Source organism: Vairimorpha necatrix, chromosome 7 (genome assembly GCF_036630325.1).
Source record: "Vairimorpha necatrix chromosome 7, complete sequence".
Lineage (NCBI taxonomy): Eukaryota > Fungi > Microsporidia > Nosematidae > Vairimorpha > Vairimorpha necatrix.
This window is the reverse complement of record NC_088822.1, coordinates 787721-812488: the sequence shown is the minus strand read 5'-3', so window position 1 is coordinate 812488 and position 24768 is coordinate 787721. Positions and strand designations below refer to the sequence as shown.

The following is a 24768-nucleotide window of genomic DNA, read 5'->3' as shown; positions in this document are numbered from 1 at the left end:
ATTCGATTATGTTTAATAGTTCAAAATAAAAATACATACGTAAGTTTTTTTATTTTATCTTAATTTTTTCTAAACTATGGATTATTCTATTTGTTCTATTGATCAGAATTTGTGTGGGTTCAAAATTACTTTCGATTAGAAAACTTGAAAATTTTATATTATTCTTTAAATATGCAGTTACACTTTCTAAACTTGTCTGCTTAACAATCTCTATGAACCTTTTTTGAGCATTACTAACTTTATAAATTTTTTCTTTAAATTTTACAAGTTCTGCTATCATTTGTAAAATTGACTGTTTTTTACATTTTCGTTTGTAAAAATTTTCTATTTCTTTTTTTGGAAAGGTTCTGTTGTCTAACTCGCAGATTTTTTTATATAACTCTTTGGCAGCTGTAAATATTATTTCATTGTGTGATTCCAGGGGCATTTCTTTTATTTTTGGTTCAATTTTGATTTTAAGTAAGTGTATTTTGTTTTCTACAATTATAAAGCTTCCACTTAAGTTATACAATTCATCTTTAATCTTTTTGAATTCTAAAAAATATTTAAATCTATAATAAATTTCAAAAAACCTCATCTATGGGTAAAAAATAGTTATAAATTTTATTAAAATTAAAAAATTCGAAAATTCATAAACTAATTTAATAGAAAATATAAGAATAATTTTTTATAATCCACCTGTCAAATATGTCATGATACTCTTTTTTTGCAATACGAAAATAAAAATAAGAAATTAGGGGTTTAAAAATTAAAAAAATTGCTTAATTATTGAAGGTTTGATTGGGCTTTATTTGTGTTATTTAACCATTGTTGTGTCACATATTGTCAATGATTTTTTTGTTTTCTTTAATCTTAAAATAGAATTTGTTCTTTGTTTTAACTAGAAAAAATTTTTAATAATCTCAGTAATAAAAATTTTTATTTTACTTTAATAATATAACAAATGTTTGATAAAGACGATATTTTTTTTATAAACACTACGGCAGCGCCTTTAGCAACATATTTCAAAAGGAGCTTTTAGAATTTGTGTCAACAAAGACGTATATTATTCCGATGATCTTGTTGGGCGCTAGCAGAACCGTGCTATATGTTAAATATAAACATAATTTTTCTATCTTTGCAAGTTATTTAGCGGAAAGAAGTTTCAGTACATCATTATCAAAAATATATAATATGTCATATGCCCGTCGTGTTAACATCCTAAAATAAGTTCATATATTTATTATATTTTAAAATGTTAAACTTATCGTTGTGCTGTACACAAATGTGACAATGATTTGACTTTAAATTATTAATTTTCAATTATATTTATATGTTAAAACTTTGGATTATCATAACTTCTACATTCCATAGTTCACATATATACAAATGGTTACGCACAACCTTTGGGGAAAATATGACATTTTTAAACTGGTTGATTGTAGAATTTCATCACCTGCATAAATCATGATCTTACATGTATCAGTAAAAATTGCATTAATAGAATATTTTGGTTTATAGTATTTTAAAAAAATTAAACAGTGTATAAAACGATAATTTAGATACCAAAAACAAATAACTTTCTTTGTTCTAAGAATACATGATATTTATATATTTTTTAAAAAACTTTTTGTACAGATATGATACAATTGATTGTGACATATATTAATTAGAATGTTTTTCATAAAATATTTATGAAGTAAAATAAGGACAGCAAATTGTAGATAGTTTAACACATGTCAAATATGACAATATCCTTTCGGAGACATTTGACATGCCGCTTTTTAAAAATTTCATAATAAATAAATCCGCGTTTTTATTCCAAAAAATATAAATAGTTTTTTGCTTTAGTTTAGATATTTGAAGCCCATCTTTTACGGTATCGCTCATGGAATTCAGTTCTATACAGACTTTGGTTTCTGTTGAATTATAAATAGTTTCCAACTTCACTTTTTTCAGCTTCATTCCATTTTGCCGACACCTATTCTTTAACAGTCGCCATATTCGCTAGTGCGATTACAGCTCTAGCCACTTCTTCTTCCCTGCATCCTCCTGATCGGATCCTCGTCGTCGTTTTAAAAAGATGGACTCTAGAGTCTTCTTCAGCACAATAGAATGGATGTATGCTCCAAGAAATGGCTAGGTTTTCTGCTCCCTAATATACTTTCTGTGATATTTAATCATCAGGCCATCCCATGTCATTACATAAGGAACTACTCTTGTCTGAGATTTATGTATTAGTCCCAGTTCATTTGCAAGAACGTCATATTTTCTTAGTTTTTCGTTTTCGACTATAGTAAGTCGATCCTGGTTGGTTACACCAACTTCAACTATTAAAACTTCTTTCTTCTTCTTGTCAAACACAAGAATATAAGGCTTATTATGGGTCCCCTTTATATGAGTGGATATTCTCGTATCTACTCGTATTTCCGCACGATCATTTTCCATGATTAGTTGTGCTAATTATCCGAGTATTTTCATGCTTTTATTTAACCCATTTTTAATATTTAGTATAAGATCGATGCATCTAATTACAACGTTGTGTCTTTAAATTTACTAAAATCGAACATTTGATCACACTTTTTAGCATATTGATTCGTGGTCTTCCTATGAGATTCACGATGAGGACATTGTCTCTTTTGTCTATAAAAAATATTTCTATCCTGTGTAAAGCAATAAATTGCTTCGGAGCTATCCTGATTGTTTCCTTTGGCCAGCCAGGCAGAAGAAACCTTAATGCCTACTTAATCATTGTCCCTAGCTTTAAAACAGCTAATATGTTTTGTCCTCATGTTAATCTTGCTGCAAAACACTTCTTTTGGGGATTCTATTAGCATCTTCTAGCTTATCTCTCCTACAAAGCTATACCTAATCCTTAGATACTCGTTAATTGTAAACAAGTGAGATTGCTCTCCGCTTCTAATAAAGTATCGCTGCACGTCTTAAAGAGCTAATTCTAGACCCATCTAATATTTTGTTTCATTCCAACAATATGTATGAAAATATTTAAATTTAAAAACAAAAAGACTTTTAATTCTTTTTTACTACCTAAACATTTCAAATCGGCATTTGTCGTATCATTGTATTTTTCATGACAACAAATTTCATTAAATTAAATTCATATGATTTATTTCGTTTTTTATTGCTCTAAATTTGTAGAAGATATCTCATAATATTCTTGATTACAAAAAAATTTATAAGAGACATTTTAAATTAATATCTGCTTCACAAATCAATGTATAGTTCGCAATAATACAATTAAATATGTCATAAATAGAATATTTCTTTAAAAGAAGTAACAGCCAAAAAAATTCAATGGCTTATAGCTATTGATAATCTAAAATTAATTTATTGATTATTTAAATCATTACATCTAGGTCATAGATTATTTCATAAAACCTGAATATCAAAATAAAGTAAAATATTTTGATTGCATTTTTTTTTCTCGTAGTCTATAAATTATTTTACCAGTTAATATCATAATTTCCGTGATCTTTTCTTTGCACGTTTTGTTTAATTCATTCATAAATCTTAAACAATCGTTCAAATCTAAACTGCCATTTTCCGTATATGACCGCTTAATAACATCAACAAATTGATCCTGAGATGCTTTAATCACGAAAACCTTTCCTTCAAATGCCACTATAGACACTAACAATCTAGAAATAGAATGTTTGTTAATTTTTCCCTTTTCGAAATGATCTATTTCTTTATGCGGAAATGTTCTGTTGTCATATTGGCAAAGCGATGTATGATATGTATTAAATGCTGTTAAAATTTTTTGGTTTTTTGATTCTAAGACATATTTTTTAATTTCATCTTTACTTTGTTCAATTTGGGTTTTTAATAGAATTATCGCACTTCTAAATTCACAAGAACGATTTCTTAGCACACTAATTTCCTCCAGTATAGATTTTTTAAAGCATAGTATACATAAAAATACTTTAAGAAACATTAAAAAAATCATATGGGTCAAATTAAAATAAATATATTTATATATTTGTTTTTCCCTCTTAAAAATTTAATAATCGGATATATGTTCAATACTAATATTAAATACTCAATACAATAATTTAAAGATTGAGTCCTCGGAAAAATTTAGTTTCATGCTAGAAAAAATCCCTTGATTTTTATTTTCTAGTGCATTTGTAAAGCATAATAAGAGTTTTGTCGCACTGATATTTTTTTAATTTATAAAAATCCAACGACATGTCAATGTCAAACCCTTTAAAATACTATATTTGGAATGTGGCTATATAAATATTTATAAATAGAAAAAATTATGTTTTGTTTAAAAATAATCAATTTATTATTGTTTAACGTTTGATAATTTTGATGTTTTCTGTTGTTGTTTACACGAAAAAATTTTATGAAGAATCGCAAAATGTAAAAAATTACCTTTGCCGAAAAATCAATTTAACTTTTCTTTTTATTCTTTGTACTATTTTAACTACACTTTAATAATAAATTTATACGAAGCTATTTTATGCCATAACATTTATATACACAATTTCTAAATCCGCGGAAAATCCTACAGGATGAAGATCTTGTCAAAAAATTGCCCTTCCGGTTTGTTTTGAGATACCGAATTTGCATATTATCTAAAGAAATATAATTTATAATTTATTATTATATTTATAGAATTTGACCATAAATGAGTAAAATACAAAGTAAAAACCTATTACTGTAATCAAAAGATTTTTTTGGTCATTAAATTTCGAATTTATCTAATATCTACCTTAAATAAAAAATTATTATGTAGTCAATAACATATGAGTAAAAATTAAAATCGAACTGTTTATTTGTAGAATAAAATGTACATCTTATTACAATATAACATATTATATACTTCCAAAAACTATTATGTTTCTTAACAAATCAAAGTAATAGACAAAGAAAAAACAATTTATAATCACTCACATAAAAAAAAACATAGTTTTATTTTGTAACGCTTACAATTTGAATGTATAAATAATAAAAAAAATTGGGGTTACTCACAAAAAAAATTTGTTATTTATACAAAAAACAACGCATTTACAACTCATAATTTTATCAATAAATAATAAATGTCACCGTTCGGTCGCGCCAGAGAAAATTCTTGATTGAAAAGGGTAAAAAATTAAAAAAAAATTGTTGTTTATTTGTAATTTGTATTTAAAATTTCTTTAATTTCAAGGGCATATAAAATTAAATAACAATGAAAGACAAGAAGTTTTTGTCTTTTTACAGGCTGGTATTGTTCCAACAAGGTTTGTAGAAAAACAAGAAAAAGATGCTTTCAGAAAAAAAGCACAAAAATTTATCCTTTTTGAGGATGTAATTGACGGTACCACAGAGCTCACGGTGAGATTTAAAGTAGGCCTATATAGATCATTAAGATTCTTTACCATGTACAACAACGATTCAAAATCGATTATATAAAATTAATCCACGTCTCGTATGAGCATGCGGGACGGTACAGATTGTTTCCATTATTGCAAACAAAAATCTACGACGCAACACAAAAAGATATCCAGAGGGTCTTGAATAGCTGTGATATATGTCATATAAAGAGAGATCTAGTAACTAGACCAGTTATTAAACCAATCGTAGCAAAGTATCCAAGGGGAAAGATATGTTCCAGACTTGATTGATTTCCGGCTATATCACGAACTCAATGAAGTATATAAATGGTTTTTGAATATTGTAGATTCTTTTACCAAATTTTGTTGGACATTACTTGCTTGACAAAACAGGTATTAGTGTAGGGAATGCCTTTGAAACATTGTTTAGAACATTTGGTTCTTGTTATATTTTTCATACTGATAACGGCAGAGAAATTGCAAATCAAACACTTGTCGATTTATGTCAGAAATATGAAATATGACATATAAGGGGAGAGCTAGATGTCCATGGATACAAGGACCAATAGAACGATGCAATCAAACAATAAAGTGGATGATTGCATCTACTCTCGGGACAAAAAATATTTTGGGTCAATGGACCAAAGTATGAGAAGAAGTTACCTAGTCTTATTATAATTTAAGACACTCTACTACGAGAAAAACACCATTCTCTCTGATGTTTGGTAGGCCCATTAGGGACATAATGGACGAGTCTAGAATCGATTAATAGCAAAAATCACGACAAGAGTGTGAGGACGAAGAACGCTCTGAAGAAAGTTTATCAGATGTTCTAGATTGCAATACCAATAAAGAAATACAACAAGTATATGTTCTTAATAACACAAACCTTTTTTTAAATGAAATTCATCATGATGCAGCTAGAATTCATACACAAATTGCTACAGATAGAATGGTACAAAGAAGTATGTGGATAACTTATTTCTTAAAATTTAAAATAGGAGATAAACATATTACAAGACACTTTTTGGTTATAACGTTAATACCCGAAGACATTCTCTTTATGAACATTTAGATGCAGATGTATATCTTGTAACAGACATAATACAATTTAATAAAGTAAAATTATGCAGAGAAGATGTATGGAATTTTATTAGAAGAAATACGTACTTGAGATTTAAGGTTGTTTGGTAATGAATAAAGTACTGAAAATTCTGTTTATTTTATTTTTCTGTTTTTTCATTATTCCCTCCCATTATTTTACAGGGGTTTGCATTTTTAGTCGGCTTTTGCATTTCTATAGTCCAACTTTTGCATTTTTATACTCCAACTTTTGCATTTTTATAGTCCATTTTTTTTTATTTCCAAAGGCCTTTTTTTTGAAAAAAAATCCCCTAATGCCCAGAAAACCAAGATCTACAGTCACTCTAGATGTCTTAAAACTTATTTGAAAACATATAAAAAACAAAACTTGACATTAAAAGATATAGCTACTACATTAGATTTAAGTTATAAAACAGTTTGGAGGATACATAGGAAAAGTGTAAGGGAGAATCCATTTGTTCTACAAGTACAATAAATCGTATCAAAGTATCATCTCCTAGAGTATTAAAGCCATCCGACCTTGTGCTAAAAAACATAATTGCACGTAGTAATGACAAGACTCTTAGTGAAATCAAAGAAGAACTAAATACTTTAGCAAATGTTTAATGTCTTTGTCTACTATTTCTCGAAAGTTGAAATATCTCAATATTACAAGATAAAGGTTGTCTCTAATTCCTGCAGAGCGTAATTCTCAAGACAAAATTGATAAAAGAGCTGAATATGCCATGGAAATATCAGGATATTCACTAGAAAATTTGATTTTTTTTAGACGAAACTGGATTTAATGTCCATACCACAAGGCATTATGGGTTTTCTTATAAAAAGAAAAAAGCATTTAAAACAGTCCCCGCAAATCGAGGCAAAAATTTAAGTTGTCTTTGCGTGATTTCAAAATCGAATATTATAGCATACTAAATGAAAAGGGGCGCATATAGTTCTGCTCTATTCGTCGAATTTATTGAAAGGCATCTTGTAGATTTTTTCCAAACAAATCCTCAAAAAATTTTAATAATGGTAATGCTAAATTTCATCATTCAAGAGAAGTTTTGGATAAGCTAAGAGAATTAGGCATATCTTATGTTTTTTTGCCTCCATATTCCCCACAACTTAATCCTATTGAAGAATTTTTTTTCTATGATAAAATCGAGGTTTTTTGCTATACGAAACTCAAATAATACAGTATAAACAGATTTGGAGCAAGTGCTGAACAATGATTTTAGCCTTTCGTGTAATGGATTCTACACTAATATGGCAAGATGGCTAGAAATGGCAAGGCAGAAAAACGAGTTTATCTAATTAAATGAGGTTGTATATTATTTACACATAATTCTATTGATTGTTCATTGTATCAAATTCGGGGTTTTTTGTTATTTTTTTTCAAAAGTTGAACTATAAAAATTCAAAAGTTGGACTATAGAAATGCAAAAGTTGGACTATAGAAATGCAAAAGTTGGACTAAAAAATGCAAAAGTTGGACTAAAAAAATGCAAAACCCTGTAAAAATAGCAAAAATTTACCCCTCAAAAAATCGAGACAAAATTTGAGCAATCATTTTTGACGAACATTTATTTGTTCTTATTTTCTGGTTCGCCCATCACTGAAGAAATTTTTTAATTTTTTACCCTTGGCGTCCACTCCGAACTGTGACAATAAATTATGCAAACTTGATTATAATTTTCTAATTTCATTACAAAAATAATATCTAATATTTATAACATTCACACGAAGGAATACAGGAAAAGAGATATGATCGAATTAATCATCGGGAAAATAGCCCAACAATGTTTTTTTAACATGCAATAAAAGGACAATAAATCTTAAGATACTACATTATAATAAGACGTATCGTTTAAAAAATATTAATTGAGATTGCCTAATCGGACATAATTGTCCCTGTATAACAAGACATATAGCTGTTTTTTATGATCTACATACATGCGCTATTAATGAAGACTGCTATAAATAAATTTACTTATATATAAACGGAAATAAATTCTTAATGTGAACATAATTTAAGCTAAATTCTTTATTACCACATGGAATAAATGTTTTCTTGCTTTTAATCATTTCTTACATTTTGACTAGAACAAAACTCATTTATAACAAAATAAAATCACATATAAAATTATGCTTATATAAATATATACCTATTTAATGCACAGATAAGCGAAGTATTTACAATAGTATGAGTAATTTATAGATAAATTAAAAACTTAACTGGTAAATAAGGAACTAGACTTTTTTTTAAATTATGCTATGTCGTCAATTCCGGGCTAGTTATCTAGAATATAAATTTTTAGGAAAAAATTATCATCAATATATCTTCAATTGACATCTATATTTGCCATAAAGTCTCATTAGGAATATATTATGCATTGACTAATGCATGTAAAATGTTTTAATAGGCAAGATCGACTAGCAACCATGACGTAAGACAGTTGATATATCCGCTAATTGCTAGGTAGAGTGTAAAAAAATTCTTTGCAAAGTTATGTTCTTTTAACTTAATCGAGAAAATATTTTATCAAGCTGATTACCTAAAATATTCTCGTCTGGCAACAAAAAAAAGTAAAGCTATGACTCATACTGTATTACAACTTACATCTAAGTGAAACCATCTTTATAGCATATTTGCATCTATTGAGAGTATAAATGGAATGTAATCAAAGTCAATAGTTCTGACATTTTGCGCAGTGGAAATTCTTCTGTTATACTTAAAAAGCAAAAGATATCTAATATAATATAATTTATTAGAGTTCTTTTATGTGATAGACTGAGAATTGATTAAAATATCGAATATAATTTTTTATTGAATATGCTACGGTATTGTTTTATATACTTCTAATATTTTTATAGTTTAAAATGTTTAAATTTACTGATAGTCGATTAAAAGTTTATAATACGCTATTTAATATTTTAGACACATACAAGACTTATAATAAAATGTAAATTTGTTTAATAATACATACAAAGTGCATACTTTAAAAAATTTTTATTTTTTTTTCGTGTCTTAATTATTAAAAGTTATAGAGCATTTATCTACTTAATTTATGTTTTCTGTATCGACCCAACTTCGTATTACTGTTTCTTTTACTTTCTTGGAATATTCAAGTTTATCATTTTCGTATAAATCTGCAGCTTCAAGATTTGCCGGCGATTTAATATTTGGATCGTTTAAGAGAGACTGTATAGAAATTAATATTCCCAATATGTCGTAACTTGGGGACCATCTATTTTTCAACATATCGAGACACAATTCTCCATTTTGGTAGACATTTGGATGAAACATTTTAGATAAGAATTTTACTTTAGGTGGATTTTGTGGATAAGTGTTGTCAAAAATTAGTACAAGATTAAATGTCCCATCTTCAAATGGAGTATTTTCTGGGCCCAGAATGATAGCCACCCATAAGAAAATATTATTATCGAGAGGACTGGCAAAGATAGTTTTGTCTATGTTGTTTTTTATAGCACTGTAATCTTTTAGCAATCTTTTTTGTGCCGACGAATTCATAAAGGGGTAAGAAATATTTTAAAATTAATTCGTTTTCTAATGTTTACACCACGTTGTAAAAAACAATATTATTCAGCATTTTTTACAATAAAATTTAACTTCGTTATTTTTTTTACATTTTAGAATTTAACTGTTCCTCGTTTAGCTTGTTATTCATGTTTTTACAGCTTACAATCTTCTATTTTACTTTTCGCTTATCGATGTTCTCAAGTCTATTTCTTATTTTGTCTATACATTCTTCTATAATTTCCATTAATGAAATGTTTTCAGATGCTGCTTGTATTCGGTCTTTATCTTTAAGTTGTTTATTTAAGAGCTTTTCATTGACATGAGATCCTTCTAATATTGATACTGTAATATAATATCCATTTATAAATCTATCTAATAAGACTTTTATAGTCAGGCCTATTATAGCAGCCATAGAGCAATGTGGTATGGTGGGCTCGAATTCTATCAAAATGCATTCTATGGGCCCACTGATGTCCTTGTCATCGCCCAATTGATAAAATTTTATCAAATCTTTTCTTACGACGCACAACTGCTCTAAAGAATAAGAGTGCTCAGGATCTTTGATGTCCCGTATTAATTCGAAAATTGTGTCTTCATTGACATTTTGAATGATGCCATCTTCGAGAATGACATCATTTCTATCTTGAAATTCTTCAAGTTGGACTTTTGGTGAAATGTTCATTAAAAGGGTAAAATAAAAAATTAAATAAAATTTTAATATTCTAAAGCTTCGTTCTTACGCTTCTTCTCTCCTCCCATCACAACATGCTTGGCTCTTTTACAAACTTTCTGCTGGATTTTCTTGCATTTAGGACACTCTAATTTTAACATGATTTTCTTCGTCAACTTGGCTTTTCTCTTGAGAATGGGCTTGGTTTGACCAATGGTCTTTTGTTTTAGTCTGTATCTTCTAGCACCAGAAACTATTTCTGAATCCTTTGATTTTTTGTAAAGAGATACTTTATGAACAGTGTGCGCATTGCAATGAGCACAGTGTGTTCTTCTTACTTTAGGGAGATTTACCATTTTATGGGTTAAGAAATAAAAAAAGATTTGTAAAAAATATGCAGACAAGAAAGACAAACATGAAAACTAACATTTATATGAAGATATAAAATAAAGTTAATCTAAATTAATTAAGATAAACTTTAAAAAACTATATAAACACATCCTGAAAAAGATTAGCATGAAATCAAAAAGGAAGCAGAGAAGAATAAAATGCAAGACACAATGAAAAGTTTATGCACGAGATCTAAGCCAAAGGTCATAACTTTTAAAACTTTAACAGAAGGCAAAATATCTATAAACTGAGCCAAAAAAAACAGGTTAAAAGCCCGTACAAAACATTATTGTTGTAATTACTTACGCTTAAACAGAGCATTTAAATGCTTGAATATATTCAATTATTTTTAAATAATCTCTTGCAAGGAGAAAAGGAAGGAAAAATATATTAATGACAATTTTATTGTGCTGGACAAAGCTTGCTCTGTAAAAAAACAAGTAGTACTTTGATAAATACCTAATCATTTTATTTACGAGTAATTAATTTATTGATCGGGTAAAATCTCATTAAAATATTTATAAGTCTCGTCCTCTAAAAATTGAGGATCTGCCTTCTCAAAATATTTGGGAATAATTTTATCATCTTTGATACACAAAACAGAAGCGCCATTTCCATGAGAATAAACATAATTTGGAGCAGACCAAACTGTCAAGACTTTACCCCCGAACTTGGAATCAAATCCTGTCTCGACAAGTTGATGAGATCTGATAATGCACTCAAAATTATTTTCTTCTAGAAATTTCCTCGTAACAGATTCTCCAAAAAGAAACCCTGCGCCCCTTGGACTTTCTTCATATTTCTTCGTATAATCGTCAGGGTCACTCCAATAAACATCATGAAAATTAGGCAGTTCTTCAAATCTATCTTGTTTCTTTAAAGATTCAACATTCAAATCGGGGATAATTCCGCCATGAATACAAAAATACTTCGCATTTACAATCGCACAAACAGGCAAAAAAGTGAAAATTTCGCAAAATCTTAAAAATATAGTCTCGTCATATTTCAGTCTACACTCTTGTCTAAATGTATAATTTATCGCCATTCCTTTTGTCTCATGATTTCCTCTTAATAAAATAACTAAATCTTTATAAATTATTTTTAAAAGTAAAACTGACAAAAATAACTCTACAGAATTTAATCCTCTATCCACATAATCGCCTAAAAAAATGTATTTATTTTCATCTGAAGGTAAGTCAAATAAATCTAATATTTTCAAATAATCATAATATTGACCATGTAAATCTCCTACAACTGTCAAAGGACAATCTATTTCTAGTACATTTGATTCTTTGATCAATATTTTCGAAACTGTGTCTAGAATTAAGTGTAATTCGTCTGCATCTGGCAGTTTGCCATTTTTTAAATTATCGAAAATATTCTGATAATTCATAGGGCGACTTTTTTAGAGAAATAAAACACAGATGAAACATAGAAATAAAAAAGAAAAACAAAGTGTTTTACTTTATGGAAGATAAATTTAAAATCCTTTTCCTTTGTAGTTTTATTTTATTGAGTTTTTCGTATGTTTACGACATGCCTGCCACATTAAATGAGTTCGTAGAATACGGCAGTGGGAACAAAGCGGAGAAACTTGCCATGTTGTATTCTGTGTATGCCTTGCCTAATATAATCATACCCTTACTGTTTAGATATGTTTGTGCATTAGAACTATCTATATTTTCCAGAATATTATGTTTTCTGGTACTAGTAGGACAAATTATTTATTCTGTGGGTGTCTATAAATTGAATTACAAAACTATGCTAATAGGCAGATTCGTCTACGGATTGGGAAGTGAAAGCTTCTCTATTTTGATAAATCGACTTTTATCTAAAGAATTTAAAGAAAAGGGCTTGGCTTTCACTTTGGGCCTAGTTTCAAGTATTACAAGATTCGGGTCAATTTTGAATTTTTTGACTTCTCCTCTTCTCGCGGAAAGAACACATAGAACTTTCCCTTGTATTATCGGAGTATTTATGACAACAGGTAGTCTAGCATCATGCTTTATACTTAATAAGATCTTAAATTCGCAAAATTTACCATTTTCTTTGCTAGTTGAAAGCAAAGGCCAAGCTACAAAGCCACTAAAAACAGTCAATTTTGAAAATGAATTTAATCCACACAAAGATGAAGTAAATGAAATCGAGAAGAAAGAAAATTTATTGATTAATCAGAAACCCAACTCCAATAATTCAGAAATATTCTATAAAGTAGACTTTAATCAGTCACCGTTTACTCCATGGGAATCTGTAAATCGCGATTATATCGTCGAATTATCAGAAGAGCTTTCAAAATTTGAGCCTAAGAAACTTACAACGGACGAAGAGACGATTTTTTATGAACCGTCTTTGGCAAAATCAGAAGGATTTCATTCTACATTTTATTTACTAGCTGCTCTATCTTTTATAATAGCCTTGATCTGGGCTCCTTTTTACTCTTTAGCTCCCATATTTTTTAACTCAAAATATAATATTAACTCTATCGAATCAGGCCACTTATTGTCAATTATCGAAGTCTGCGGAATATTTCTGACGCCATTTGTTGGCTTTATGGTTGACAAATACGGAAAAAATATTTATATTGTTTTTTTAGGTTGTTTGATGCTACTAATGGCCCATGTTTCATTTACTTTACAATTTTTTTCGCCATATTTTATAGTGGGGGTTTTGGGCATCGCAGGGCCACTGGTCGGCTGCTACTGGCCTTGTATCCCTGTTTTAGTATCAGAAAAAAGTTTGACTAACGGATTTGCAGTCATTTTCAGTCTGTTAAATTTGGCTTTTACTATCTCTCCTTTTATAATGGGATTAATAATGTCAAAGACTAAAAATTATGAGTATGTAGAATTGTTTATTATAGCCAATTCTATTGGTGCGATGGCCATAACTGGTTTATTAATTCATTTAAATATTAGATTTAAATTAGGACTTAATCGTAAAAATAAAAAATAAATTTATTACAAACAAATTTAGAACTAACAAATATATTTATGTATATGTGTATTGCATTTTTTATCATATAATATTTTATAAATCTAATTATATGGAAAACCAAGTCGACAAAAATACGTTTAATTTTTAAAAATTAATTTATTTATAACGATCTAAATAATGGATGCATACTGTCTTTAGTCCTAGCTAATTTAATTCTCTTGTTTTGATTATATGAAATTATTGCCCAAACTGCAACGTTGGCCATACCTGCAATTAGGACGACATAAACAATTTTCATAAAATATTTGACGATTTTAAAAAAGGCTTCAACTTTGTAATTTCCTTCTGCACCGGCCGAAATAATTAAATCTAAATTTTGTATGATATTTGTAGAGATTACATAAATTCCTTTATAATCATTACTAATACTTGCTATACCGAATCTTAGACTGTCTATCATATAAATCGAATCTCCTAGTCCAATTAGAGCTGTCTGAGACACTAAATTTAGGTGAGGTCCCGAGCCACTATTTGACGAATAAAACAAATACTGGCCATGATTTGCAAGTAACAAATAGGTTGTACCAGGGAGACCCATCCCATAGGGAATATTAGTATTGTTTTTTAGCGTAGCCGTGAGACTCAGTTTCATATTGTCATCATTAAACTTGTTATTATAACCTTCTACAATATTACTGCCATCTCTTTCTCTGTTAATTATTATATTTTCCTTGCCTCTGTTGTCGTAATCAATCGTAGAAAAAGATTTAACATTCTCGATCTCTTTTAAATTTGTGCCGCCTAAAATCAAAAATTTGTCCATATTTTTGTTCAGTCTCAACGGAAGAACTGAAGTGCGCGCATTTTCATTTTGTACAGTCACAAAGAATTCGATATTTCCGTCATTATCAATGTCAGTTGTAAAAATCCCACCTGGGATTTTTTTAGATTCATCAAATCCAGACAAATGGAGTTTAAGTACAGGGAAAAGTCCAGGGCTCAAGTCGTTAAATGACGTTTTTATGTGCGTGCTTGATGAATCTGTGAATATTCTAAAGGGATTTGTAGTGGATGTGACGCAGTCTACAGAATAAATATTTTTTTTGTAGTGTTCTATCGGGTATCTGTCAAGATTATTGATGTATAAATTAATGAAATATTCATTATTTTTAGATACGTTGATGAACAACATGCTGTTTACTCCTTTATTGGTAAAATCGCCAAATACTATTGGTCCGAGTTCGCCTTCTGGCAAATCAAATGTGAAGTTTTTTCTGTATCCATTAGATTCGTATTTGTAGACATTGAGAAATTTTTTATCGTTTTCAACTGTGACGGTAACCAACTCGGCCTTCAAATCTCCGTCTAGATCTACAAAAGAATACGGATGATTTTCATATAAAATTCCATCAGAGTCGATGATGACATAACTTACCATTGTTTTCTTATTTATATCATACTTTACTATTTTGACATTCCCCTCTTTATCAGCTATTACAATGGCCGGCATGGTGGTTTCGTAGTCTGTAATGGACATTGGTGGATAAGCCGATTCCTCTTCACCAATAATTTGACTTTTTAGAATTGTGTGCTTTTCAATAGTAAATTCTATCAATTTATTTATAAAAACATCATTGTCAACAAATGTTACAAAAAGGCTTGTTCTCCCATTTCCAGTAAAATTTCCTGGTGTACACGAATAAATTGGAAGATCAAATTTTCGTTTAAATACTTCTTCATATTTATTATAGTCAAAACTATAAGAATGAATAACAAGAGTTTTTTGGTCATTTGTTGTCCCTATCATATCATATTTCCTTTCATTAAACATATCTCCATATCCCAATAAAATAAAGTTTCTAATTAAAACGGTCATTGTTTCAATATCCATTCTTGGGGAAAATAAACATTGAAAAATATTTGAACTCCTTTTGAAACGGACCAATAGGAAGATGATCCTTGTTTTTTTGGATTTTAAAGGAGAAAATATAAAAAACATTTATTACATTTGTAAGCCTTTATTGTTTTTTAGATTCCAGAAGTTTATTAATTCATCATAAAATTTTAATTTATCTTCAAATTTCTCGAATAAGGCTTGTGCGCATTTGTAATATTGAGTATCTCTACCGTTAAACTTAAAACAATTGTTTAACATAAGATGAACATCAGAAATAAAAATATCAAGACTTGAATAAAATTTTTTATAAAATTTGTCTTTTATACGAGACAAATCCATTGGTGATTTTATAACCTCATAATATTCTGGAACATCTTTTGCACTCACTGGTTCTAAAAAGGGCCACGAATTTGGATCATTTTTTAAAATATTCATTAATAATTGAATAAATCCATCTAGACAATTTTGTTTGTTTCTAATATCTTTATTATTTATCATTTCTGGTTTAATACCTGGTATATCTGTAAGTTCTTTTATAGGTTTATCATTTTTATGAACAGTAAAAATGTCTGTTGTACTTTTTATTTTAGAAATAAAATTTTTTCTTAAATTTTCTAATATGTCAAATTTTTGTGTGTAATTAATTTCCCAAAAAATATTACATTCCATAATTGTCCCGCCTTCATAATCTTTAATAAAACCAATCCAATTATCAAAGGTCAAGTTCTGTCTAAAACCTTGCTTTTTGAAATACCCGATTGCGAAATTATCAGCGTAAGTTATAAAATAAATATTTCCAGAAATATTTTCATATTTTTTATTAAAAAAATCCAGACTGGTCAAAATTTGATTTTTAAATTTGTATTGTTCTGTATTCTTAAAATTGTACATTTCATTTTTTACATGTTCTTTTAAAATATCCATCATAAAACTTCCTATTCCTTTTACTTGATAGTTTAAATCTACTGCACAAAAAACTATCTCAAAAAAATTTCTAGAATAAAAAGGCCTGTAACAAATACCTGCAATAACAACATTTGAATTATTTAATATTAAAAGATTAATATGTTTATAATCAAAAATTTGTCTAAGAATGTATTCTCTTGGCATTTTAGAAAGTTGTCTTTGAAATAATGATTTTAGTTTTATCAATAAATCTGTGTGTACAAAATTATCTGAATTTGAAAGAAACATTAATTTCATATTTCCATTATTAAAATTTTCATGAAGTAAAAGTTCTTTGATTCGTTTTTTATTTTCAATTTCAGTGTCTTGGAAAAAATCCATAAGGATTGAAAAACTTTTAAAACTTTTAAGAAAAAAAAAATAACAAAAATTAACGGTAGTAATAAAAAAATAACAATATTTAACGGCAATAAAAAAAATAAAAAAAAATATTTTTTATAGGAAAACTTTTTATTTTTCTAAATCTATTAGACTTATTTCAGAATATTTGTAAAATATTCGGCTAGATATTAAACCAATAGTAAGACCGGCTAAAATATCTGTTATATGGTGTCTATTATCAAAATATCTTGTAAATCCGACAATAAATGGAATTAAGATGAAAATGAAAGTAACAAACTTTTTTACAATTTTATTTTGAGAAATCAATGTATTGCTATGATTTGTTGTATGTGAATTAATAAAAAAAACAGCGTAAAAAAATCCGCCGGCCGACGTAGCAGAATGCCCAGAAGGAAAGCTTTTCCGTCCATCTTTAATTGTTTTTCCAAATCCAGTGCAAATATTTTCCACGGGTCGACATCTAGCAAGGAAATCAGGCCGTAGGCGGCCGCACAAATTTTTTAAATTTTCTACAATAGCAGTGATAAAAAGTTGACAAGATAGAAAACTTACATAAGATAATATTTCTTGATCTAATTCTAATTCTAGACTACGAAATATTCTGAAAAAAAGTGTTAGAGGGATTGTCACAGATATAAAAGATAATGGCACTATGTCTATGGTATTTTCATTTTTATGTTTTTTTGAAATACCTTTATCTTTAAGAGAATGTTTTCTATAGCGAGGATTTACATTTAAAGATAAAATTATCAGAAAAAAAGATATAATACCAATAGACAACATCATTTTGTCTATTTTCATATTTAAAAAAGGGTAGTTTAAAAAACAATAACAGAAAAAAAAAAAAGTTAAAAGGTTTATAAATTCAATAATGGTTTAATCTAAGTAATTTATATTTTAATGAATTAAATTAAATTTAAGAAATATGTAAATTAATAATATTAATAAACAGAGAACAAAATATGATTTCTACTTAAGACATATAATGTTTAAGCTTATATCAAAAAATTTAAGAAAAAAAATAACATTTATACTTTTTTTTAGGAAGAAGCCTGAGTCTTGGTTTAGTCTTTAAATAATAAAAAGACGATTATGAAAAGTGCATTAAATTACATATTTCAATTTAAACCTTTCCCTGTTTAAAATGAAGAGAAGTCAATTTAAACAAATTGAGGGGTAAACAAAATTCACCCAAATGAAATAGAACTTATTTATATAGGAATTTTTTATATATTGACAATTTTTTTATATTGACAATTTTTTTAACATGATTTGTAGGACAAATTTATTTTCAACATTGTACTTTCCCCAAATTGATCTTTGCGCTGTGTTTCTCTTCTTTCTACCTCTTTTATTTTGTCAGCTAAATTTTTTTTTTTAAATTTCATTTTACCTAGATGCTATTTTTATTGGCTTGGAAAACTAAATTTGATTTTTTGTTCAATAATTGAGTCTAAGACGTACTGTTAAAACTATTAGTTAGATTCAAGTGCACCATTTCAATCATCAATAGAAAACATAATTATTTTTTAATTATTTATAAGTAGATATTTTCGATAATAAGCTTAAAGTTTTTTTGAAATTTTAGCGTATTTTGTGCTGTTCTGTTTCCTTCTAGCTACAAACATTTTTCTCTGAAAATGTAATTTTAAAACAATATATGAAAAATGCAAAGTGACATTTAACTTTGTTTAATTTCATATTTTTCTTAGAATCTTTTTGTTTTTTCTTAAAATCTCCCCCCTATGGTCGCCTATGACAATAAAAACAACGAGGGCTTCTCGCCTAATCTGCCTGAAATGACTGGTACTACAATTATGGCTGTAAAATATGCAGATGGCATTCTTATAGGAGCCGACTGTAGAACTTCCATGGGCACTTATGTGTCCAGTAGATTCACTGACAAGTTGACTAAAATATCAGACAACATTTATTGTTGTAGATCGGGTAGTGCCGCAGATACCCAGGCCATTACTCAATACATTACTGAATTAGTACAAAGAAGCTCATTTATTGACAAAGAGATTCCTTCTGTAAAGAAGGCAGCCATGGCTGCCAAAGATATCATTTATAGATACCCTAACATGCTGGCCGGTCTAATAATAGCGGGATACGACACTGAGCCGAGTATCTTCAATATTTCCTTGGGCGGGACGATGACCGAAGCAGAGTGGCAAATTGGAGGCTCAGGCTCCGCCTACATTTACGGGCTCTGTGACACAACATTTAAACCAAATATGAATTTAGAAGAAGCTATAGAATTTGTAAAATTGGCAGTAACTTGTGCTATAAAAAGAGACAATGCTTCTGGTGGGTGCATAAGAATGGCTTCTATTACGAGAGAAGGAGTACAAAGATTTTTTTATTCTGGAGATAAAATATTAAACAGTACATAAATAAATATTTCTATGTATTTAAAAAAATATAATTTATATATTACTATGTATAAAAATGTTCTGCTTCATAATTAAAATATTAAAAATCATCTTTTTATACTGCCCTTTTATGTTCAACGTCGAAGAATTACTGGCAAAACTTAATATTGACAAAAATAAACAAGAAAATATTCTAAAAAAAGAACAATTAAAAAGAAATCTAGAACTTTTATATACAAATTATGATATTGATAATAAACTTCTCTATACTCTGGCTTGTACTGCTCCAAAAAAAATAGATTTATTACTTATAGGAAAATTAATATTTGAAAACACAATAACAAACGAATCGACACTCCGCGCGATTCTAAAACTGGTCAGTAAAAATGAAAAAATGAATTTTTTAGAAATAAAAAATTTTATCAAAAAAAATACAAAATCAAAAGAAGAAGTAAAAAATCTCATAAAAAACACTTGTAAATCAGGATTAACAAGAAAAGAAGTCCTTATAAAACTAAAAAATGATTTACCTTTTGAAGATTCTAAAGAAGTCATGGATGAAGTAAACAAATTTGCATTTGATGAATCAACAAAACAGAAAAAAAGTAAAGACTGGCTTGAAGAAGGTGAAATTTCTCTTTTACACAAGCCAGGAGAAAATCCACAAATAAATGAAAAAATTATGAAAGAACACCTAGAAAGAACTTTTGGTAAAGTTGTTACACGATTTCCACCAGAACCAAATGGCATATTGCACATTGGCCATGCAAAGGCTATTAATTTGGATTTTGGATACGCTGAAAAATATAATGGAATTTGTTACTTAAGATTTGATGATACAAATCCAAGAAACGAAGAAGATTTCTATTTTGATTCGATTTTAGAAGATGTCAAGTGGCTTGGTTTTACGCCTTATCAAATTACGTCATCTAGTAAATATTTTGAAAAAATGATAGAATTTGCTGAAAAATTAATATTAAAAAATAAAGCGTATATTTGCGACTTATCAAATGAAGAAGTAAAAAGAAGAAGACGATTACTTTCAGAATCTTTTGAAAATGATTCTAAAAAAAATATTGAAGAACTTTCTTTGATTCTCAGTCCCCATAGAAATAGACCCATTTCTGAAAATTTAAAAATTTTTAAAGAGATGATTGATAAAAAATATAAAGAAGGAGATTACACGCTAAGATTTAAAATGAATCTTAGTAGTAAAAATCCTTTAATGTTTGATTTAGTGGGTATGCGTATTATTGACAGTGATCATGTAGTCACAAAAGATAAATATAATTTATACCCGTCGTATGAATTCGCTTTATGTGTTTCTGACTCATTAGAAGATGTTACACATTCTTTCTGCACTAGAGAGTTTTTTACAAGACAAGAAAGTTATAATTGGCTTCTTGATGAATTAGAATTGTATAAACCAGTACAATGGGAATTTAGTAGATTAAATATTAGTAATACAGTTTTAAGTAAAAGGAAAATAGTGCCACTTGAGAAATATGGAATAAAACTCGACGACCCGCGACTTTATACGATCAAAGGAATGAGAAGACGAGGCATCCCTGCGCAGGCTATAAATAACTTCGTAAGGAGTCTCGGCTTGACATATTCTGAGACTATAATTGACAATAAAATGTTTGAGAGTTTTATTAGAGACGAATTAAATAGAACAAGTAGACGAGTCATGTGTGTAACTGACCCAATAAAAGTAAATATAAGAAATATAACAGAAAAAAAGATAAAAACAAATGACGAAAAAAATAGCGAAATAATATTTAAGCCTTTTATTTACATAGAGAAATCTGACTTTAAAATGGAGGCAGATTCAGATTTCTTAAGATTTACGCCCAGCCAGCCTGTTGGCCTTCATTTAGTCGGAAATATCAAATTTGTCAAATTTGAAAATGAAATGATCATCGCTGAGATGACAGAAGAAAAATGTCAAAAATATATTCACTGGGTTCCCTGTGATAGTAAAAAAGTCGAATTGCGAATTTATGATCAACTTTTCAAGTCTTATAATCCCGAGGAAGAAAATTATCTAGAAAATCTTAATCTTGACAGTAAGAAAGTTATTCATGGGTATTGTGACAGTAGAATTGAAGGATGTCAAATTGAAGATAAATTCCAATTCCAAAGAATAGGCTATTTTTGTGTTGATCCTGATTCTACGAGTGATAATATTGTATTGAACAAGACGATAAGTTTAAAATAAATATTTGATTTTTTTTTAAAGTTATTTGACTTCTCCTATTGTTAGTGCATTATTTTATATATAATTTACAATGATAAAAAATGTAGAAATATTTTTTAAATAGACAAGTTATTTTAAATAAATATGAAATTAACAAATCCAAGCATAATTAAAATAAAAATGTACAAAACAACAGAGCAGTAATTAGGCCCGAATGGAAGCACATACATAGCTGTTAATTAGGAAGCCTAGTTGTATCAAATGTAAGTAAGCTTGATACTAACTAGGTGAAGCTATTGAGATGCTTATGCAGGAATTTTATTGGCTGATACCAAAGAAAGTGGGAGTATCCTGTGAAAAGTAAAACAAAATGGAATTTATTCCGACGAAATAATCAAATAAAATGCAAAACGTGATGTGAATGTAAGAGTAAGATTAAATAAAGCAAATAAGCTTCTTGTCTTGACAAAGCAAACAAAGATACAACAAAATCTAGATAAATAAATTTTACAAAAAGAAATCGAAAGATTTACTACGAAAAACTTTAATTTTGGATTTATAAAGTTGTCCTTATATTATTAAACTAATAATAATAACGACAAAGCCTTGATAGTATAAATTAAACATAAACACATGTGCAAACTAGATGCTTAAGATGGCTCTATAGAGAAGACAAAGATATTCAATATTGCAATTGTAAAACAATATGAAATTTGAGCAATACACTAAGCTGGCACATATTGAGAGATCTAAATCGAATTTGAAAAACATAAGACAATAAAAAAACCACGTGGGAAAAAACAAAAACCATAAATAAAAAAAAGTAAATATAGAAAGCATAAATACAACGTTGGACATAAAGTAGCAAAAGGAAATGGGTACGGAAAAAAAATTCGTTAAAAAAGTGTATACCGGTTTCTAAGCATAACAGAGCATAAAACTTAATTATGTTTTAGGGTTGGTTTATATTGGTTCAAAATCAATTCGTTTTACCTATTGATAAGCTATTTAAATAATTTTGTTACATGTTTCAAAACAACGCCATTTGCCAATAGTAAATGGACTAAGTTTCGGCACTAACTTATATGGAATCCCAATCATTAACTAAATAACAAACTTATAGTACTTAAGAGCTAAAAACATTTGCTTCTTTATATGCCCAAGTAAAACATATAAAGCTTATGGAATTTTAATTTATTACGTTCAAATCTTATTGTGTTAGTCTATAATATATACTTGCAAACAAGGAAAGGGGTGGGGTTAATACAAAAATAAGCACTTACACAAAGGAAGCCAGTGAAATAATAATGTTATTTAAAATTGAAATTTCATCGTGAATGAATTTAATGATAAATATTTGAAAAATAATTTTTTTATTTAGTAGCCCCCGCCAAAATAAATGTTTTTGTTTTTGTTTTTGTTTTTTTTTTAATTTAAGTGATATATTTGACACATCAAAAAATAAAAATGAAATTATTGACGCCCTAAAATGTTCTCAATTTTGAATGTAACACCATCTTGGAACAAAAAAACCAAAACATTTACCAACGTCAAAACTGATACATCAATGATTTATTTTTATTCCCAAACATTGGAACTAATTTCGAAATTTTTTAAAGAAGTTGGTTGTCAAGAAAAACAATCTTTAAAAATTCTACAAGAATTTCTAAAATTATCAAATTCGTCCGAAAATCTAAGATTACAATCTTCTAGAATGAATTTACTGGATGATTTGAGATTTCTGATAATATCAAATCTTGATGACTCACCAAAAGAAAATAAAAAAATATTAGAAAATCTTCATTCTTTGTTGCATTTGATTGCACTAGTAAAAAATGAGAGATTAAGTCCATTTTACATTTTAAATACTTGGCTAAATTCTAATTCATTACTTAAAGATGAAAATGAAATTTTACATGCTATGAGGGGAAATATTGGCAATTTAGTCAAATTATATCCCGAATGTAGAGAAGCTTTTGAAGAAATTTCTAAAATTGAGTCACATTTTAGAAATAAAAAAATTTCTGATACGAAATATAAATTGTTTAAAGACGAATGGGAACAGAAATATAAAAATATTATTCCGCCAAAAATTCGTAAAATTTTTATGAAAGATTTTAGTGCGGAATTTCACTGGACAGAAATTTTATGTTACAAATTAGCCTATGGAAATACAAATGACAATTTAGAAGACACTATCAAAAATATCAGAAATTTAATACCAGAAAACGATGAATTATATTTTATTTTGATAAATGATTACAATTCGCTAATTAAAAATGCATCTGGGTGGACAAAATTAATATATTGTTTAATATATAAATTAGACGATAGATCGGATATATATGAATCAATAATTTCTATTGGTTTAAATTTATTTGATGTAGATTGGCAAGTTTCTCTAGATTATTTTTCATTTACAATGTATTCCGATCATTATTTTAATTCTATAATTTCTAAATTAGAAATGAATCCTGTTATATTTGATTTTTTATTTAGATACGCCAATAGAAATGATCTTAGTCTTGATGGATTATTCAAAACTTACGCTAGCAGTCTTTTAAAAACGGGAGATTTTTTAAATTACTTGAATTTTATAAATACGAGGAAAATAAAAAATTACGAAATATCGTCAGAATTCGTAAAATTTTTACTGTTAAATCTTTCAAAGGCGAAAAAACATTTCACTGAAGAATTTCTAAATTCGCCATTGGGTGAATATTTAATGGTATTTGACAAATTAACCTTAGAAACAGAGAAATTGACGATAGATGAAATACTATTTTTTATAAATCATCACTATACTGCGCATTTTATAAATCTAATACTGGATAATATTTTAGAATTGACAGTCATACCTGAAATAATAATTATCAAATTTCTTGATCTTATTCTATACAGACAGAGAGATTTATTATTGAACGACAGAGAAATCAATAATTACAAGATACAAATGATAAATAAACTACAATTTATAAATCAACAATAAAAATAAAATACAAAAATATAGAAAATTTTAAGTATTTTATAAAAAAAATTTGATTAA

The 24768-nt window shown here is 28.0% G+C and overlaps 13 protein-coding genes across 13 annotated transcripts; 4 read left to right on the top strand and 9 right to left on the bottom strand.

The window, feature by feature from the left end:
- Positions 1-49: 49 nt before the first annotated feature.
- VNE69_07143 (uncharacterized protein) lies at positions 50-577 on the bottom strand (the record flags this gene model as incomplete). Its single annotated transcript, XM_065474149.1, has 1 exon — positions 50-577. One exon carries the CDS (start codon positions 575-577, stop codon positions 50-52), a length of 528 nt encoding a protein of 175 aa, XP_065330221.1.
- Positions 578-3385: 2808 nt separating this feature from the next.
- On the bottom strand, positions 3386-3946 carry VNE69_07142 (uncharacterized protein; the record flags this gene model as incomplete). The annotated part of the gene is made up of 1 exon (XM_065474148.1): positions 3386-3946. One exon carries the CDS (start codon positions 3944-3946, stop codon positions 3386-3388), a length of 561 nt encoding a protein of 186 aa, XP_065330220.1.
- A 5522-nt stretch (positions 3947-9468) lies between these two features.
- VNE69_07141 (ubiquitin-conjugating enzyme E2 2 (UBC2)) lies at positions 9469-9939 on the bottom strand (the record flags this gene model as incomplete). The annotated part of the gene is made up of 1 exon (XM_065474147.1): positions 9469-9939. One exon carries the CDS (start codon positions 9937-9939, stop codon positions 9469-9471), a length of 471 nt encoding a protein of 156 aa, XP_065330219.1.
- A 178-nt stretch (positions 9940-10117) lies between these two features.
- VNE69_07140 (MIP18 family protein) lies at positions 10118-10630 on the bottom strand (the record flags this gene model as incomplete). The annotated part of the gene is made up of 1 exon (XM_065474146.1): positions 10118-10630. One exon carries the CDS (start codon positions 10628-10630, stop codon positions 10118-10120), a length of 513 nt encoding a protein of 170 aa, XP_065330218.1.
- Positions 10631-10662: 32 nt separating this feature from the next.
- VNE69_07139 (ribosomal protein eL42) lies at positions 10663-10974 on the bottom strand (the record flags this gene model as incomplete). The annotated part of the gene is made up of 1 exon (XM_065474145.1): positions 10663-10974. The coding sequence occupies one exon, from the start codon at positions 10972-10974 to the stop codon at positions 10663-10665; it is 312 nt and encodes a 103-aa protein (XP_065330217.1).
- Positions 10975-11495: 521 nt separating this feature from the next.
- Positions 11496-12401, bottom strand: VNE69_07138 (serine/threonine-protein phosphatase; the record flags this gene model as incomplete). The annotated part of the gene is made up of 1 exon (XM_065474144.1): positions 11496-12401. One exon carries the CDS (start codon positions 12399-12401, stop codon positions 11496-11498), a length of 906 nt encoding a protein of 301 aa, XP_065330216.1.
- A 74-nt stretch (positions 12402-12475) lies between these two features.
- VNE69_07137 (major facilitator superfamily domain-containing protein 1) lies at positions 12476-13960 on the top strand (the record flags this gene model as incomplete). Its single annotated transcript, XM_065474143.1, has 1 exon — positions 12476-13960. The coding sequence occupies one exon, from the start codon at positions 12476-12478 to the stop codon at positions 13958-13960; it is 1485 nt and encodes a 494-aa protein (XP_065330215.1).
- Positions 13961-14102: 142 nt separating this feature from the next.
- Positions 14103-15833, bottom strand: VNE69_07136 (T-cell immunomodulatory protein-like; the record flags this gene model as incomplete). The annotated part of the gene is made up of 1 exon (XM_065474142.1): positions 14103-15833. The coding sequence occupies one exon, from the start codon at positions 15831-15833 to the stop codon at positions 14103-14105; it is 1731 nt and encodes a 576-aa protein (XP_065330214.1).
- Positions 15834-15944: 111 nt separating this feature from the next.
- VNE69_07135 (histone acetlytransferase GCN5) lies at positions 15945-17126 on the bottom strand (the record flags this gene model as incomplete). The annotated part of the gene is made up of 1 exon (XM_065474141.1): positions 15945-17126. One exon carries the CDS (start codon positions 17124-17126, stop codon positions 15945-15947), a length of 1182 nt encoding a protein of 393 aa, XP_065330213.1.
- A 129-nt stretch (positions 17127-17255) lies between these two features.
- On the bottom strand, positions 17256-17948 carry VNE69_07134 (phospholipid phosphatase; the record flags this gene model as incomplete). Its single annotated transcript, XM_065474140.1, has 1 exon — positions 17256-17948. The coding sequence occupies one exon, from the start codon at positions 17946-17948 to the stop codon at positions 17256-17258; it is 693 nt and encodes a 230-aa protein (XP_065330212.1).
- Positions 17949-18892: 944 nt separating this feature from the next.
- VNE69_07133 (proteasome subunit PSB1 (PSB1)) lies at positions 18893-19543 on the top strand (the record flags this gene model as incomplete). The annotated part of the gene is made up of 1 exon (XM_065474139.1): positions 18893-19543. The coding sequence occupies one exon, from the start codon at positions 18893-18895 to the stop codon at positions 19541-19543; it is 651 nt and encodes a 216-aa protein (XP_065330211.1).
- A 109-nt stretch (positions 19544-19652) lies between these two features.
- On the top strand, positions 19653-21743 carry VNE69_07132 (glutamine-tRNA ligase (QARS1); the record flags this gene model as incomplete). Its single annotated transcript, XM_065474138.1, has 1 exon — positions 19653-21743. The coding sequence occupies one exon, from the start codon at positions 19653-19655 to the stop codon at positions 21741-21743; it is 2091 nt and encodes a 696-aa protein (XP_065330210.1).
- A 1468-nt stretch (positions 21744-23211) lies between these two features.
- On the top strand, positions 23212-24711 carry VNE69_07131 (uncharacterized protein; the record flags this gene model as incomplete). The annotated part of the gene is made up of 1 exon (XM_065474137.1): positions 23212-24711. The coding sequence occupies one exon, from the start codon at positions 23212-23214 to the stop codon at positions 24709-24711; it is 1500 nt and encodes a 499-aa protein (XP_065330209.1).
- Positions 24712-24768: the final 57 nt, after the last annotated feature.